Here is a 19,648-nt window from a genome sequence, read left to right as displayed (position 1 = left end):
CTGCAGTCCAGATCTTTCACCCATAGAAAACATTTGGCGCATCATAAAACGGAAGATACGACAAAAAAGACCTAAGACAGTTGAGCAACTAGAATCCTACATTAGACAAGAATGGGTTAACATTCCTATCCCTAAACTTGAGCAACTTGTCTCCTCAGTCCCAAGACGTTTACAGACTCTTGTAAAGAGAAAAGGGGATGTCTCACAGTGGTAAACATGGCCTTGTCCCAACTTTGTTGAGATGTGTTGTTGTCATTAAATTTAAAATCACCTAATTTTTCTCTTTAAATGATACATTTTGTCAGTTTTCAGATTTGATATGTCATCTATGTTCTATTCTGAATAAAATATGGAATTTTCAAACTTCCACAACATTGCATTCCGTTTTTATTTACAATTTGTACTTTGTCCCAACTTTTTTGGAATTAGGGTTGTAATTGGAAAATTTGTAAGCAAAGACACACGCACCTGGGATAAATGGCTCAAGCCCCTGTTATTCGCAGTGTGAGAGGTCCTGCAAGCCTCTATGGGGTTCTCCCCATTTGAATTATTCTACCGGCGCAAGCCGCGTGGCATTCTGGGTGTGCTACAGGAAAATTGGGAGGAGGGACCTTCAACCAGTAAAAACAAAATTCAATATGTTATTGACCTGTGCACCAAACTCCACACACTCACGCACTTAACCCAGGAGAATTTGCAGCAGACCCAAGAACGTCAAGTCTGTCTGTACGACAGGGTCACGCGCCTTAGGGAATTCACACCGGGAGATAAAGTACTCATGTTGTTGCCCACGTCGAGCTCCAAATTGATCACCAGGTGGCAAGGACCCTTTGATGTCACACAGCGAGTCGGGGACGTCGACTATGAGGTGAGGCGAATGGACAGGGGTGGGGCGTTACAGATTTACCACCTCGATCTACTAAAACTTTGAATGAGGAGGTCCCCGTGGCATTGGTGTCGGTCGTTCCGGAGAAGGTGGAGCTGGGGCTGGAGGTTCAAAAAAGAAAATTGACATTGCCCACTGCTCCGGTCCCATTTGGAGACCACCACTACCCAACCCAGCTCATGGAGGTCGCCCAGTTGCAACCAGAGTTTTCTGACGTGTTCTCACCACTGCCCAGCCACACCCACCTCATAGAACACCACATTGCGACGCCACCGGGGGTAGTAGTGCGCAGCCACCCTTACAGACTGCCCAAACACAAAAAAAGGGGGTTCGGAAAGAACTCAAGGCCATGCTCGAAATGGGCATCGTCAAGGAGTCCCACAGCTACTGGAGCAGCCAGGTGGTCTTGTTTCCCAAGGCCGACGGGTCGGTCCGGTTCTGTGTGGACTATAGAAAAGTCAACGCAGTGTCTAAATTTGATGCGTACCCAATGCCTCGTATTGACAAGTTGCTCGATTGACGAGGCACGGCTCGTTTTTATTCGACACTGGATTTGACAAAGAGATATTGGCAGATCCCCTTGACTCCACTATCCTGAGAGAAAACGGCCTTTTCCACATCATTTGGCTTACACCAGTTCGTCATACTTCCTTTTGGGCTGCTTGGGACACCTGCTATGTTCCAGCGGCTTATGGATAGGATCCTCCGCCCTCATGCCACCTACACATCTGCCTACTTGGATGACATTATTATTTACAGTAATGACTGGGAGCGGCACTTGGAACACCTAAGGGCTGTCCTTCAGTCGCTGAGGTGAGCGGGTCTAACAGCCAGCCCGAAGAAGTGTGCGATTGGGTGAGTGGAAGTACAGAATCTGGGTTTCCACTTGGGCAATGGGCAGGTGCGTCCCCAAATTAATAAGACAACAGCAATTGCGGCCTGCCCAAGGCCCAAGACCAAAAAGGGGGTGAGACAGTTCCTGGGGCTGTCTGGCTACTATCGTAGGTTTATACCTAATTATTCAAACGTCACCAGCCCGCTGACTGATCTCACTAACAAGGGAGCACCAGATCCAGTCCAGTGGATAGAGCAATACCAGCAGGCTTTTTTGGAGGTAAAGACTGCACTGTGTTGGGGGCCACTGTTACACTCCCCTGACATTTCTCTCCCCTTTATTTTGCAGACAGATGCATTGGACAGAGGGCTGGGGGCTGTTCTGTCCCAGGAGGTGGAGGGGGAAGACCATCCAGTGCTGCACATCAGCTGGAAGCTGTCGGTGCTTGAGGGCAGGTACAGCACAATAGAAAAGGAGTGCCTCGCCATCAAGTGGGTGGTCCTCGCCCTCTGCTACTATCTGCTGGGGCGCCCTTTCACCCTTTGTTCAGACCATGCACCCCTGCAATGGCTCCACCACATGAAGGATGCCAATGCATGGATCATCCGTTGGTATCTGGCACTCCAGCCGTTTAAGTTCGAGGTGGTCCACAAGCTGGTGGCGCAAATGGCCGTGGTGGATTTCCTCTCCTGTCGGGGGGGGGGGGGGGAGTCGGCTACAGTTCGGACAGCTCCCCGGCCTGAGTCGGGCGGTGGGGGTATGTGGCGGGGGGGCGTGGCCAAGCATCAGTCTGTGAATGGAGGGCGAAGTCAGGGAATGTAAGTGGTGGAATCATTGCACCTGATGGGAATTAACCTGTGTTTGTGTGTCTTCCCCAGTGACCACACCCTTTAAAAGGAGAGAGAGAGCAGAGAAAGGGAGCTCTCTCCCCAACCAGAACACTTGTGTGTGCGCGTGTGGGGCTGGGAGAGTGTGAAAAGATGAAAAGCTAAAAGTAAAAAGAGTTTTTGAGAACTCAGTTCTGGCCTGCTGTGCTTCAGGTGCTCCACCCACCTGGTCAGATACTACACCAACCCTGATCCATACTTCTTCACAACTTTGTCTTAGACCTGTTTGGAGTGCTCCTTGGTTTTCATGTTGCTTGCTTAGTAGTGTTGCAGAGTTAGGGTCCTTCCAGAGCAGGTTGATTGATACAGACATCGTGTGACAGATCATGTGACACTTTGATTGCACACAGATGGATCTTAATCAATTAATTATGTGACTTATGAGGTGAATTGGTTGGACCAGCTCTTATTCAGGGGTTTCATTAAAAAAAAGGGTAAATACCTATGTACACTGCAGATTTCTGTTTCAATAATTAACAATCCTAATTATTGCTAATTATTGAAACAGAAATCTTAATATTTCAATAAATAACAATTTTAATGATTGTTTGTGTCACAAGAAACAACAATTTTCACCTTTAAAGTTGTAGGCATGTTGTGTAAATCAAATGATGCTAACCCTCCAAAAATCCATTTAAATTCCATCTTGTTATGCGACAAAACAGGACAAACACAAATGGGGATAAATACTTTTGCAAGACACTGCATTATGGCAGTCTTCAGTTTCTGTTGAATATGAACAGAACAAGTGAAAACAGCTTGACGGAAGCACAAGAGCAGAAACTTCAGAGCCTCCGCCAACTCCGCCAGATCACATTGCTGACCTCGAATGCCATTTCCTATGGGGAGAGGAGACGCTGCAGGTGTTTCATCCTTCCTCCCACCCTGGACCCCTTTCATTTTGCATATCAGGCCAGCTGGTCTACTAATGATGCAATCTCCTCTGCATTCCAGTTTGCCCTCTCCCATCTGGACAGAAAAGACTCACATTTAAGAATACTGTTCATAGACTTTAGTTCAGCATTTACCATCATCCCTCAACAGGTGATCAGGAAACTGGACTGCTATGCCCGAACACTTCACTGTGCAACTGGTTGCTGGACTTTATCTCTGAGAGACTACAATCAGTAAGCATCAACAACAAGGCATCGGACAGCATCACACTCAGCATGGGGCCCCCCCAAGGGTGTGTGCTCAGTCCCCTGCTGTTCACCTTGCTGACCTATGGCTGTGTTACAACATACAGCTCCAACCACTTCTTCAAATTTGCCAAAGACACGACTGTGGTGCATCTCATCAGCAACAAGGATGAAGCAAATTACAGAAGTGAGTTAAATTAACTGGCCACATGGTGCATGAATAGCAATCTCTCCCTAAATCTGATTATAATAATAATAATAAAAGAGATTGTTATTCACTTCTGGAAGGTCCACACCCAGCATTCCCCACTGACCATCAGTGCAATTGCTGTGGAATGGATCAGCAGCACCAAATTACTGGGGGTGCATATCACAGAGGACCTCTGCTGGAAGACTAATATTGCATCACTGGCCAAGAAAGCCCAGGAGTGCCTCTATTTCCTCTGGAAACTGAAGAGAGCCAGAGCCCCATCATCCATCATGCTTGCTTTATTCTTGCTAATAAAAAAAAAAATCAAAAAAATTTGGGACAGTAAATCATTTACAACTTCGTAATGTTGTGATCCCTTCTCACAACACTTCTGACATAATTTCTGCCAGTTATGGAAAACATGTGTCTTATGTTAAAACTCTATCTATCCATCCATCCATCCATCCATTATCTGACACCACTTATCCTGTTATACAGGGTCGCATGCAAGCTGGAGCCTATCCCTGCTGACTTATTATTTATTATTATTATGGGCGAGAGGCGGGGTACACCCTGGAAAAGTTGCCAGGTCATGGCAGGGCTGACACATAGGCCAAGTTTACATTAGACCGTATCTGTCTCGTTTTCTTCGCGGATGCACTGTCCGTTTACATTAAACCGCCTGGAAACGCCGGGAAATGGGAATCCGCCAGGGTCCACGTATTCAATCTAGATCGTGTCTGGTCCGGTGCTGTGTAAACATTGAGAATACGCGGATACGCTGTGCTGAGCTCTAGCTGGCGTCGTCATTGGACAACGTCACTGTGACATCCACCTTCCTGATTCGCTGGCGTTGGTCATGTGACGCGACTGCTGAAAAACGGCGCGGACTTCCGCCTTGTATCACCTTTTATTAAAGAGTATAAAAGTATGAAAATACTGCAAATACTGATGCAAATACTGCCCATTGTGTAGTTATGATTGTCTTTAGGCTTGCCATCCTTCCACTTGCAAGTGGTAAGTGATATGCGCTGGGATCACACACACAGCGGCTCAGTCCCGAATCATTGCTTGTGCACTTCACTCGCGCGCTCTGTGAGCTGCGCAGGGCCGGAGTGCGCACCCTCCAGAGGGCACTCGCTGTTCAGGGCGGAGTGATTTGGAGCGCAGGATGCCTGCGGAGCCGAGCGTATCCGTGTATTGGTGTTGCTGTGTGCAGGCAAATCGTGTATTGGTGTTGCTGTGTGCACACTAATCGTTTTAAAAACGTTAATCTGATGATCCGCTGATACGGTCTAATGTAAACTTGGCCTTAGAGACACACAATCAATCACACTCACATTCACACCAATGGTCAATTTAGAGCCACCAATTAGCCTAATCTGCATGTCTTTGAACTGGGGGGAAAACAGAGCCCTCGGAGAAGCCCACACAGACACGGGGAGAAAATGCAAACTCCACACAGAAAGGCCCTTGCCGTCCGCTGGGCTCAAACCCAGGACCTTCTTGCTGTGAGGTGACGGTGCTAACCACTACACCACCATGCCACCCCTCTTCTGAATAATCAAATTTTCAAAAATGGAGACTCATCCCTATTTACAATAGTTTGTTGGAATTATAATTTTATATTCAACATGAGACCAGGCCTCCATCAAGCTGATTTTCATGGAAAAGAACAGGTTATTTTCTCAGTTGCTGGAGCTGAATGGTATTAGCAAAAATGTCTATGACAGGCACATTCACTCCTTCTGGCCAACCAAGCATTTGATACCATTGACTGAGTTGATTGAACAATGAGTTGGAGTCTTCAGGGAAAAAAAAAATGATAAAAAAAAAAATCACTGAGCCCATTCCCACCAGTGACAAACAAGAAGGAATCAAGCCTGCAGTCAAGTTAACAATAGCTGTTAATGCAATAAAACAAAGGCTTAACTCAACTACCTTAGGTTTCGATCACTAACCATTATTGGGAATGACAAAAGAACAAACTGACTGTGAACATCACTGGTTAATTGCAACACTTGAATTAACTAAATGGTGAAAATTTAGACAGCATACTGAGTGGGCATACAACGATACACCAGTAACTGCCATCATTTCTATAACAGATGAAGAAAGCATTGCCTCCATTTTTGATCATTAATCTCAGTCAGTGAACTGCGATAGTGACTCAGAAGGAGAAATTAGTGATAAGGAGAATGTGCCTAAAATTAAAGCAGTCCAGGATTCCAAGTTTTTGGGAAAGTAAAACTGTTGGGACACTATGATCATACTGTAACAGCTTGTATGCTGGGGCAATGAGGACCTGGGAGATAGGTGTGACAGATCAAGGTGTGTTTTATTAATTATCTTTACTTTCACTTTTCAATGACTTTAGGTTTGGCTTGCATGTATACGCACACATGAGCGTTGGGGAACACAACTCTCTCTCATTACAGGCCATCTTAAGACATGGGTGTAACTCATCACATGTTACCCACTGGTTCAACCTGACTTCTTGCCGTTCACAGCCGATGCTGCCACACGTACCGATAGTTTATAATATTCGCATGATTTTTATGACTTTGAAAAAAGTGACTTATTTCCATTACTTCTTACATATGCAAGTGAATTAAGTCTGGATATGAATTAAATGCAGTTGGGCTGCTTTTACAAAAGAGTAAGTGCTTAGTGTGACAAGTGGGTGCATTTGAGTATTACATATTTTTTTGTATAAGGAATTCTTTGTATGCCTCCAAAGAGTTTGTTATCGCGAGACTGCAGTGCATATATAAGCAGTAGGAACACACAGCAAAAGAACATATTGAACGTGTATGTGTTTTGTTGCCTATTGTTTAAAAAAAACAGTATGGTGTATATAAAAGAGAAAAAATATAGAGTTGAGAGAAGAGAGAGAGAGAGTACATGTGCCTGTGTTGTGTGAAATTAGAAAATGAGACACATAACCAAAGTAGTATTGAATGCAATCAAGATATGGCTCATGCAACTGTTTAATAAAGCGATTAAAATTACATGTGAAAAATCTCCACTCCTTTTTTATCATGGTAAGTTCTTTGCATGTCTTGCTTTGTTGATCATTTCTTGAGTATATGCATGATATCATAATTGTCACTTCCATTGAAAGTTTAACAGCAATAGACAGAAATGTATAATATAAGCCTTAACATTGGCAGTCATTGTTATATTATTCTATTGCATTTCAATTAAAATACATAAATATGAATGAATAAATGACTTCATGAGTAAAGTTTTGTATTCACTGAATGGCACTTTTCATGCATGTCCATAATAATCATGCATATTAGACCATTAACTTACTGAGCAGCCGCTTTTCCCATAATTTGCTTTTTAGTGTTCCTCTCTGATTTCAGGATGATTATGTAACACTTTGGAAGAAATATACAGAATAGTAAACCAAAACTTGATGCTAAAATAGCAAATATCTCTACAGCTACAGTGAATTTCCCAGGAGAGCTGACATAAGCTGGTATAAAAGTAATCCAAACTGCACAAAACATTAGCATGCTGAATGTGATGAATTTGGCTTCATTAAAATTATCTGGAAGCTTCCTAGCCAGAAAAGCTAAAATGAAACACAAAAGTGCTAAAAATCCTATGTAACCCAAAACAGCCCAGAAACCTATGTTTGAGCCCAAACTGCATTCAAGAATGATCTTTTCCTTATAGTGCATTAGATTTTTGAAGGGGAAAGGAGGGGATATTGTCAACCAAAGCACACAAATAAGAACCTGGATGAGAGTGAAGGCAAGGACACTGAGTCTTTGCTGTGGAGGCCCAAACCATTTCATGACATCACTGCCTGGAAGTGTAGCCCTGAAAGCCATTAACACCACAATTGTTTTGCCCAGTACACAAGAGATGCAAAGGACGAAGGTGATCCCGAACACTGTGTGGCGCAGCATACAAGACCACTCAGAGGGCCGACCAATGAAAGTCAGTGAACAAAGGAAGCACAGAGTCAGAGAAAAGAGCAGCAGGAAGCTCAGCTCAGAGTTATTGGCTTTGACAATTGGTGTGTTTTTATATTTAAAGAATATGATTGCTATTACTATTGTCATAAAAGCACCAGCAATTGACAGTGCTGTTAACAAAATTCCCATTGTTTCTTCAAAGGACAAATATTCAGTTTCCTTCTTTACACATTTATCTTTATCTGGATTTGACCAGTATTCTTGGTGGCATTGTTCACATTTAATAGAATCTGTCCGAGAGAGAAAGAGAGTATAAGAAAGGAAAAGAAACAGCACTGAGTAGAATTAATTTACATACAATATCTATTTTTTTTTACCATTGAAAAAATTGTTGACTCTATTATTATTTTATTAGTATTTATATATATGTGATATTAATGATATGTTTTGTGTTTTTGTTTGTTTGCATCCAAAGTTTTGTTTTTCTTTTTACCTGTCATATTACTGATCTCTCCATCAGCACATGGTATGCAGTCAAAACAGCAGATAGGCTTTCCTTTTTGCACAGCCTTTCTTGTGCCAGGGGGGCAACTCTCACTACATATGGACTTTGGCACCTATGACCAAGGCAAAAGTCAAAAGATGCTACTTTCATCAAACATCAGTTCAGCATAAAGTACAAACACTAATCAGGGAAACTACATAAAGAAAGAACCAATAAAAAGCAATAAAAATGTATTGACTTGAACCAACCACTTGAAGTACACAGCATAAGAACACCCTATCATACACATAACAACATAAAAACACCCAACATCCACAACATATGAGACCAAGTCACATATTTGCCCAAATACTCACTTGATTTATATTTTGTGCCCAGACAATGGAGGGCATATTTACTGCTAATCGGTCCTGAGCAGGCAGAGTGGAGTCATAAATTCCAACTGTTACAAATTTATATTGGTTTTCAGTATTCTTTTGCCAATTTATTATTTCATATCTTGCTGGGGGATCACCATTCTTATCAAAATAAACCTCTTCACCTTCCTTGGTTGTGAAACGCACATTTTTGAGGTGTTCTAGAAACTGATGGGGAAAATTAGAAATCAGTCTTCCATTCTGTCTAAATATGAATATACATACAGCTGTCTACAAATCTGCTTCATCACACTGCTCAACAAAATATTTAATTGACTTCAGAAAATAATGCATTTCCATCTATGCTAAATTTTGACTGGGTTGATATTACTAAAGCTTGTGTGTATAAAAGCTTAAAGTACAAAAATGTGCCATGAAAATACTGTTAACTCACTGTGAAAGGATCAGGCTGCTTCTTTATAGAACATGTTTGTGTGCAGCCAAGAAAATCATGTAGTGCATGGGCAACTGCATATACTCCTTTATACACATTACTGAAAATAGGCATCAAAGACATGTCAGTGAATGTGTTTACTACCTCAGAGACTTCCTCTTCTCCTGTGCATACTGTTATGTTTTCTAACTTATCGTGCACTGTATGTGTACAAGTAAACAGAGCTTCCCAGAATTTTGTAAAAATGGCTCTGCCTACAAATTTCAGTGGTTTTATATCGAGTATAAAGTCCTTCAGACCCGTTACTGTTGTTTGGGGTATAGCCAACCCGATGGCTCCTTGCAGTATGTTATACTTATCCCATGTAGCTGCTTCTCGATCAGCAATCCATGCCTCACTTCCCACCCACTGGTAACCAATGATGTTGTGTTCAGAAAATATATGAAGCAAAATGTCTAGGTCCCAGGGAGTGACAAAACCCACGATCACTCGGGAAGTGGAACTTTTAATTTGCTCAATAATTCTCAACACTTTTTCTTGTGAATAAGTTCTATAAAATGGAAGTGAATATTCTAAGCATATGCCCAGTTGCTCTGCAATTTTTGTAAATGCAGCCATGCCATTATTACCATAATCATCATCTCTTCTTATTGCTCCCACCCAGGTCCAACCAAAGTGTTTGATCATCTCTGCAAGTGCTAAGGTCTGGTAATAATCACTGGGAATAGTGCGCAGAAATGACGGATATTTTCTTTTGTCACTTAGACACTCACAGGTAGAATAGTAACTGATCTAAAATTAGATTCACATAGTTGTATCAAACATGACAATCAGTATTTTTTCCTCCTGCCACATACTTTTATTAGCTATAAATGAGCTCTAAAATGCCTTTCAAAAGATTGTTGTAAATATTTTATAATTAAAAAATAAATATATGAAAAATAATTTCTTACTAAGGGCACGCTGAAAGGTCCAATACTATTTGATATCGCAGTGGATACTGATGAATATGTCTCTCCTATTATGGCTTGAACCTGGTCTGGATTTGTGCAGACTTGATCTGAATCTGAGCTATCATTTCCATTCAATAGTGTCATGGCTCCTTTCACACCCAGTGCCGCTGAATTACAAGTGTCAAAGATTTTGTAACCCAGTGAAACACCAGGCAGTAATGAAGAACTGTTGTTAATCTCCTCGATTGCAAAGATCAATGTCTGTGAATACTGGAAGGCTCTGAAATCCACACTTGTTAAAAAAAAATCATATAGATAATATACATTTATGTTACACTATAGGTCACAAAATTACTATTGACTTGATTGGCAATTGTCAGTTACATTTTTTCAGTTCATGTTTATTTTGCTTACCCCATGCAATTTATTGCAGGTATGACTGAATAGGAAGAGTCAGTGGTCTCCCATTTATTATGGAAGGGGAAAATTCCTCCAACTATCAAATCACCATCCTTCCATAGTTGTGGGTATGCAGGTTCTCCAAGCAAGCTGCAAGTAGTCTCATGGGAACTGGAGGAATTGATCATGGCTATTATTATATGCAAGACAGTAAAGATTGACTCCATCTATTTCTGCAGCTCTGGAAGCTATCGAGAAGAAATGTAGAGCAAACGAGATAATGAATGTGACCTTGGTCTTATTTGATAGCTCAGTGAACAAAAATAATCTTGGGTATATATGCAGTAGGAAATGCAAATTCTCTATAGGAAAGTTATTCATGTGGCTCAGAGCCAAAGGAGGTGTGACATGTTTCTAATATGAAAGAATTGTGCCTTGCATTTTTTTCACCTCTTTTCTTTCAACTGTTGTTCAAAATATCCATCCATTATTTGTAGCTGCTTATCCTGTTCTACAGGGTCGCAGGCAAGCTGGAGCCTATCCCAGCTGACTATGGGCAAGAGGTGGGGTAAACCTTGGACAAGTTGCCTGGTTATCACAGGGCTGACACAGAGACAACCATTCACACTTACTTTAGAGCTACCAATTAGCCTAACTTGCATGTCTTTGGACTGTGGGGAAACTGGAGCACATGGAGGAAACCCACGCAGACATGGCGAGAACATGAAAAGTCCACACAGAAAGACACTTGCCAGCTGCTGGGCTCGAACCCAGGAACTTCTTTCTGTGAAGCAACAGTGCTAACCACTACACCACCGTGCCGCCCTGTTCAAAACATATTTATTAATATTAAATATCTTTTTAATTAATTGTTAATGGTAAAATGTTCTATGAAGTACAATAGGCTGGAGAGACCATAGGGTGAAAAATTGAATCTTCGATCAGTCAAATGCCATGAGTGACTTTTACCTATGGTGATAATGCAAAGATTGAGGTGGATGGTGCTGATAATCAAAGTGATCAGCATTTCATATTTGAAACTTAGTTTTCTTGACAATTTGGATGTAATGCTATTTACCATAAGTGGTTTCAGTTATAAATATAGAAGTAAGAGCATAAGTTTATGTCTGATAGAATTTCAATGAAGCAAAATGTGTCATATTCAGAACTATATAAAGTAGAACATGTAAAAGTTTGACCATGTAATGACCATTCTGTGTAAACTCTATTCTACATTAAAGTCCCAGAAGATCAACAGTTTCTGAAATACTCAAACCAACCTTCTGGCACCAACAACCATATGGTCAAAGTCTGAAATTTGATTGGTATATTGCATGAATGAGCAGGTGCTCCAAAAAATTGCCACTGAGTGTAGTGTGGAATGTGCCTTTCACATGAGCCATGAATCATGACTGTGCAGTGTGACATAGCAAATAAATTCAGTGCTGAACACAGGCACCCCCAGGACAGGTGTAAATTAATTTTTTTCACTCTCTGGTAAAAAGAGGGTCAGTAGAAAAACCACAAATTGCTGACTAATCTGTGTCTGCATTTCTTCTGGCAGATTCAGGTAACAGTCACCTCCATTTAGGAGATGTGGACTGGCTCCAGTGCAAATTAGGTTAATGAATATAAACTCATGCAGACTCATAGACAGAAAATCTGCATGAAAGTTGCTGGAATTTCACTCCTGTGGTGTGACTTCAGGACAGCATTGGATAAGCAGACAGCAGACAACTCTGATCTGAATTCACATTTCTTCTCACACATTCTCACAATCAACTCCATTGAGGAGATTTAGGCCATTCAGTATACTTCATGTCTATATCAGTCTGTTACTTATTTGCCTGCGTGAAGTCTGCACATTTGTAGATGCAACTCTTACACTGCCAGCTTGGATAAACTTTTCCTTCATCTATAGATGCAGTGGATTCGGGCGACAGATACAATAATAATTAAGCAAAATTCATTTTTACTTAGAAGGTAACCAATATGCTCAATCATTTTGTAGACAGAAATGGGTTGTTACTCAAGTTGGTGGCGCACATGGATGCAGCAGCCTGTTGCAGACCCAATAGCATGGTGTTTTTAAATATTTCTTTGTCTATGTCTACATGTTCATCAATACAGTGTCTTGCAAAAGTATTCATCCCCCTTTGTGTTTGTCCTGTTTTGTCACATTACAAGATGGAATTTAAATGGATTTTTGGAGGGTTAGCAGCATTTAATTTACACAACATGCCTACAACATTAAAGATGAAAACTGTTGGTTTATTGTGACACCAACAATAATTAAGATGAAAAAAAAGAAATCTGGAGTGTGCGTAGGTATTCATCCCCCAAAGTCTATACTTTGTAGAGCCAGCTTTTGCTGCAATTACAGCTGCAAGTCTCTTGGGGTAAGTCTCTATTAGCTTAGCACATTTTTCTCCTGGGATTTTTGTCCATTCCTCAAGGCTCTAGTTCCTTCAAGTTAGATGAGTTGTGTTGGTGTACAGCAATCTTCAATTTATGCCACAGACTCTCAATTGGAATGAGGTCTGGGCTTTGATTAGACCATTCCAAGACATTTAAATGTTTCCCTTTAAAGCACTCCAGTGTACGTTTAGCAGTATTTTAGGGTCATTGTCCTGCTGGAAGGTGAAACTTCATCCCAGTTTCAAACCCCTGGCTGACTCAAGCAGGTTTTCCTCCAGAATTGCTCTGTATTTAGTGCCATCCATCTTTCCTTCAGTCCTAGCCAGCTTTCCTGTCATTGCAGATGAAAAATATCCCCACAGCATGATGCTGCCACCACCATGATTCACTGTAGGAATGGTGTTGTCAGGGTCTGTTTGTGCCACACATGGCATTTCCCATGATTGTTAGGGTTGCTGGAGGTGTGGTGAATTAGGACCCAAAAGCAGAACATGCACACACACAGTAATCCAAGAAGCGTAGTAGGTTTCATCCAGAAAGAGGTGTGGCAAAAATATAAACAAACTTGATTTAGAAAACAATAATGGAAATAGTCCAGGTATAAAAAAAAATGTGAAACTTGACTTGTAAAAACGAGGCAGGCAAAGACAGGAAAAAACACTTGGAGGAAAAAAACATGAAAAACTCTAGAGGCAAAAAACGGCTAGAATCTACATATGTTCTGGCACTGTCTGTAGCTGAGAACGGCGTTTAAAAAGGCAGCAGTGGTAATCAGGAAGTGAATGCAGTTGAGCACTTGCTGAACAGGGAAGCAGGCAGGATGAAATTCCCATCCTGGATCCAGATCGGAGCTGATATGGAAGATCCACAAGCTCAGGAGCGGATGTCTGTGGCAGAGCATGACAGTACCCCCCCCCCCCCCCCCCCCCCAACAAGTGCCTCCAGGTGCTTTAGGAAGAGCGTCAGGGTGTTGCTGGTGAAAGTCAGTGATGAGGGTTGGGTCTAAGATAAACCTGGCAGGGACCCAACTTCTCTTCTCGGGACTGTAACCTTCCCAGTCCACCAGGTACTGAAGTCCTCTGCCTCGCTGCTGTACCTTCAGCAGCTTTTTGATAGTGTAGGCTTCGCCGCCATCTATGAGCCTGGGAGGAGAAGGGGGTTTGGAGGGTGGGGACAAAGAACTGGAGACAAGAGGTTTCAACGGTGATACATGGAACGTGGGGTGAATGCTATGCATGGTGAGTGGTAATGCCAGTTTGACAGAACATGGATTGATCACCTTACCGATGAGGAAGGGTCCTACGTATCTGGGAGCCAGCTTATGGGAGACAGTTCTGAGAGGCAAATGGTGCATGGAGAGCAAGACTCACTGCCCCACCTGGTAGGTGGGGACCTTAGAGCAGCGTTTGTCAGCCTGCCTCTTTGATGCTAGAGTGGAGCGTAGGAGTCTTCTCCGGGCCAACACCCATGTCCTCCTGCAGCAGTGTATGAAGGTCTGGGCTGAGGGTATGGTGACCTCCTCCTCTTGGTTGGGGAAGAGTGGTGGTTGGTAGCCTAGGGAGCACTGGAAGGGTGAGAGACCTGTGGCAGATGAAGGCAGAGTATTGTGAACATATTCAACCCAAGGTATGTACTTACTCCAAGAACCGGCATCCCTGGACGCCATGCACCTGAGTGCCACTTCCAAGTCTTGATTTGCCCATTCTGCATGGCCGTTGGTTTGAGGGTGGAATCCTGATGAGAGACTACAGGAGGCCCCAGTGAGTTTGCAGAAGGCCCTCCAGAACTGCGCAGTGAATTGAGGACCCCGGTCAGAGATGATGTCAGAGGGGAGTCTGCTGTGTATGCGGAAGATGTGGAGGATGAGTAGTTCGGCAGTTTATTTAGCTGTGGGAAGCATGGGCAGAGGGATGAAGTGGACTGACTTAGAGAAATGGTCAATGACTGTGAGAATGCATGTGTTGCCACCTGAGTTGGGGAGTCCTGTGACGAAGTCCAGGGCGATGTGTGACCAGGGTCGACAAGGAGCTGGAAGGGGTCTCAGCAGGCCAGCAGGGGGTCGATTGGCTATCTTGTTCTGGGCACACATGTCGCAGGCTGCCACAAATTCCTGGACATCTCCCTTGATCGATGGCCACCAGAAGCATTGTTGAACGAGTGCCAGGGTTCGAGCAGCTCCCAAGTGACAAGCCAACTTGGACCCATGACCCCACTGCAGTACCTGGGTTCACACAGAACAGGGAACAAACAGATGGTTACATGGTATACTGCTAGAGTTACCAGCCCCGGGGTCCTGCTCCAGTTCTGAAAAGCTAAAAGTAAAAAGAGTTTTTGAGAACTCAGTTCTGGCCTGCCATGCTTCTGTGCTCCACTCACCTGGTCAGATACTACACCAACCCTGATCCATACTTCTTCACAACTTTGTCTCAGACCTGTTTGGAGTGCTCCTTGGTTTTCATGTTGCTTGCATAGTCGTGTTGCAGAGTTAGGGTCCTTCCAGAACAGGTTGATTGATACAGACATTGTATGACAGATCATATGACACTTTGATTGCACACAGATGGATCTTAATCAACTAATTATGTGACTTATGAAGTGAATTGGTTGAATCAGCTCTTATTTAGGGGTTTCATACAAAAGAGGGTGAATACCAATGCTCACTGCAGATTTCTGTTTTTCATCTTAATTATTGTTTATGTCACAAAAAACAACAATTTTCATCTTTAAAGTTGTAGGCATGTTGTGCAAATCAAATGCTGCTGACCCTCCAAAAATCCATTTAAATTCCATTGTGTAATGCAATAAAACAGGACAAACAGAAAGGGGGATAAATACTTTTGCAAGACACTGTATTATGGCACAAGTACAGTCGCCAGTTTCTGTTGAATATGAACAGAAGAAGTGAAAACAGCTTGACGGAAGCACAAGAGCAGAAACTTCAGAGTCTCAGCCAACTCTGCCAGATCACAACATCGCTGATCTCAAGTGCCATTTCCTATGGGGAGAGGAGACACCGCAGGTGTTTCATACTTCATCCCACCCTGGACCCCTTTCATTTTGCATATCAGGCCAACTGATCCACTAATGATGCAATCTCCTCTGCATTCCAGTTTGCCCTCTCCCATCTGGACAGAAAAGATGCACATTTGAGAATGCTGTTTGTAGACTTTAGTTCAGCATTTATTACCATCATCCCTCAACAGGTGATCAGGAAACTGGACTGCTAGGCCCGAACACTTCACTGTGGAACTCGTTGCTGGACTTTCTCTCTGAGAGACTGCAATCAGTAAGCACCAACAACAAGGCATCGGGCAGCATCACACTCAGCACGGAGGTCCCCCAAGGGTGTGCGCTCAGTCCCCTGCTGTTCACCTTGCTGACCTATGGCTGTGTTCCAACATACAGCTCCAACCATTTCTTCAAATTTGCCGAAGACACGACTGTGGTGCATCTCATCAGCAACAAGGATGAAGCAAATTACAGAATTGAGTTAAATTAACTGACTACATGGTGCATGAATATCAATCTCTCCCTAAATCTAATAATAATAATAATAATAAAAGAGATTGCTATTCACTTCTGGAAGGTCCACACCAAGCATTCCCCACTGACCATCAGTGCAACTGCTGTGGAATAGGTCAGCAGCACCAAATTACTGGGGGTGCATATCACAGAGGACCTCTGCTGGAAGACCAAGATTGCATCACTGGCCAAGAAATCCCAGCAGTGCCTCTATTTCCTCTGGAAACTGAAGAGAGCCAGAGCCCCAACATCCATCATGCTTGCTTTATTCTTGCAAATCAAAAACTTTTCAAAAAAAAGTTGGGACAGTAAAGCATTTACAACTTTGTAATGTTGTGATCCCTTCTCACAACATTTCTGACATACTTTCTGCCAGTTGTGGAAAACATGTCTTGTGTTTAGTGTTAAAACTCTAATGAATACATTATGTATTATTACCATTATCAATTGAATTATCAAATAAAAATGTAGACTCATGCCTATTTACAGTAGATTGTTGGAATTATATTTTTATATTCAATATGAGACCAACCCTCTATCAAGCTGATTTTCATGGAAAAGAATAGACTATTTTCTCAATAGCTGGAGCTGAATGGTACTGGCAAAAATATCTACAACAGGCACATTCACGCGTTCTTGCCACCCATGCTTTTGATGAAATTGATTCACTGACTACCTTTTTACTTTTACTTTCTCTTCACATATTAACAGGGTAGAGCATTCAAATGTACTGTGTCAATCAGTAAAATCTACCAGAGAAAATTCTGCAAATAAAGTTAGCAATAATATAAGTACACTGCAACCACACTATAACAAACTCTTTTACTCTGAACTTTTGCAGACAACAAACTAACAAACTTTGTGTTCCACACCTTTAGTGACAATGATTTGGAGTCTTCAGGGGGAAAAAAAAAAAACCTGTCACTGAGCCATGTGCCCCCATTCCCACCAGGGACAAACAATAAGTAATCAAGCCTGCAGTCAAGTTAACAATAGCTGTTAATGCAATAAAACAAAGTTTTAACTCAACTACCTTAGGTTTCAAATCACTAACCATTATTGAGAATGGTGATCAAGGAATCGAAAAAAGAACAAAATGACTGCAAACATCATTGGTTATTTGTAACACTTGAATGAACTGAATGGTGAAGATTTAGAATACATTGTGAGTGGGCATACAACGATACACCAGTAACAGTGGCGGCTGGTAGTCTTTCAAACAGGGGAGGCTGGTCGGTTACGATATTTCCAGATTTTAAAAGAAAAAACACATCAATTTTGCCCATACTCTTGCCTCTGATCTGGGTGATTGTTGGCAGGGTCACAAACTGTGAAATAACAGGTTCTTTTGGCCCATTAGCCTACTGTCCAATATACATGATGGTGGTGTTGGGGGGGGTATATTTTAACATTTTATATTTTAAAATTGTGGCATGTTGTTTAAAAATTGACCTCGGCTGTGTTTTTGTTTAAAAATGTTTTCCAAATTGTAGTGGTGTTTAATTCATATCCAGAAAAACATATATTCCAATATAATATACTCAGCATAAACATTTTAAATAGCTTCTATATTTTTGGTCCCTCCATGACATATTACTAAAGTAGCCTATTTACTGTTGTTGATGTGGGTCACTTGCTGTTAGCCAATTCACTTTCTCGTACCAGGAGAGCTGAAAGGAACGAGTATTATTCCCTACCTTTTTCACCAAGTCAATTTGAGGCGTTGGTCTACCCTGCTCTTTAATTTTATCCTCGAAAGGAAGACTGGCAAATGGCTTCTCCAAAATTAAATCAGCAATGCTTGGCATCCGTGTGCAGCTTTCTTGCTAGCTGACTAGCCCCCTCAAGTTCAGTCACTAAAATAAACAAAATTTCTGGAACTTAGATAGCAAACTTGACAACACTATATTTACACTTTATTTACAATGAAAATATATACAAACTAAAAAAGCTGGTAGAAACCATATGTAATGAATGAAATCGAAATGTAAGCCAATCTCTTACAATACACCACAGCACTTAGGAATCCGCATGGGACTGAACTGATGTTGCCAGATACTGCTGATGTTATCCAGCCCAAAATATGTTCAAAACCAGCCAAAATGCACTTAACACTGCCCAATTGGGCGGGAAATTGCCCAATCTGGCAACACTGTCCGCTGCCTGTCTATAGTTGAAATGAGCTGTCAATCAAAGAAAATATCCGGCCGCTTTCACCAATCATCAGTCTCCTCGCGGAAACTGCCATATCCTTCCCATGTGAGGCTCGGAGTCCATGGGCGGGCATTTTCACAGTATTTGTCCAATAACCATCTTGCATTTTGAGATTGAAAAGCGCATAGCTCCCAAATGCCGTTGAAGTCCATTGAGGCTGGGAGTCCGTGAGACTCCGTGGGCGGGCATTTTCGCAGTATTTGTCCAATAATCGTCTTGCATTTTGAGATTGACAAGCACATAGCTCCCAATCCACTGAGGCTGGGCTGCATCGCGCTGTCACGAGGGGGAAAAACTCATGCACACATTAGGCGAACTGGGGAAAGTTATAACGGAATGATTTCGCACTGTAGTTGGGTTGAGCACATATATTTCTATGATTCTGGATCTGAAATAGCAATGTTATAAGGTCGGCTATAACATAAGCCTAGCGCAATTCATCCTACATGATGTTCGTTATTTTTAGAGGAGGCTGAGCCTCCCTCGTTGTCTTAGAGCAATCGCCCGTGACCAGTAACCTCCATCATTTCCATAACAGATGAAGAAATCATTGCCTCCATTTTTGATCATTAATCTCAGTCAATGAACTGTGATAGTGACTCAGAAGGAGAAATTAGTGATAAGGAGAATGTGCCTAAAATTAAAGCAGTCCAGGATTCCAAGTTTCTTGGGAAAGTAAAATTGTTAGGACACTATGATTATACTGTAACAGCTTGTATGCTAGGGCAATGTGGAACTGGGAGATAGGTGTGACAGATCAAGGTGTGTTTTATTAATTATCTTTACTTTCACTTTTCAATGACTTTAGGTTTGGCTTGCATGTATACACACACATGAGCTTTGGGGAACACAACTCTCTCTCATTACAGGCCATCACGGTTGTAACTCATCACATGTTACCCACTGGTTCAACTTGACTTCTTGCCATTCACAGCTGATGCTGACGCATATACAGATA

At 42.2% G+C, this 19,648-nt stretch overlaps 1 protein-coding gene across 1 annotated transcript; it reads right to left on the bottom strand.

Moving 5' to 3' along the window:
- Positions 1 to 7,251: 7,251 nt before the first annotated feature.
- Positions 7,252 to 10,763, bottom strand: LOC132888373 (extracellular calcium-sensing receptor-like). The gene is made up of 6 exons (XM_060924428.1): positions 10,552 to 10,763; positions 10,138 to 10,429; positions 9,185 to 9,976; positions 8,731 to 8,958; positions 8,363 to 8,486; positions 7,252 to 8,159 (listed from the first exon to the last, which is right to left on the bottom strand). Exons 1-6 carry the CDS (start codon positions 10,761 to 10,763, stop codon positions 7,252 to 7,254), a joined length of 2,556 nt encoding a protein of 851 aa, XP_060780411.1.
- Positions 10,764 to 19,648: the final 8,885 nt, after the last annotated feature.

This window comes from Neoarius graeffei, chromosome 6, assembly GCF_027579695.1.
Source record: "Neoarius graeffei isolate fNeoGra1 chromosome 6, fNeoGra1.pri, whole genome shotgun sequence".
NCBI classification, from domain to species: Eukaryota; Metazoa; Chordata; class Actinopteri; order Siluriformes; family Ariidae; genus Neoarius; species Neoarius graeffei.
Note: the sequence above shows the minus strand (reverse complement) of the source record. Positions and strands in the feature narration are given on the sequence as shown.

Coding starts and splice junctions, on each gene's coding strand:
- LOC132888373 (XM_060924428.1), bottom strand. CDS start 10,763: ATGGAGTCAATCTTTACTGTCTTGCATATAATAATAGCCATGATCAAT. Junction 10,430..10,551: donor CCTGCAATAAATTGCATGGG/GTAAGCAAAATA, acceptor TTTTTTAACAAG/TGTGGATTTCAGAGCCTTCC. Junction 8,487..8,730: donor GGGCACAAAATATAAATCAA/GTGAGTATTTGG, acceptor CCTTGGTCATAG/GTGCCAAAGTCCATATGTAG.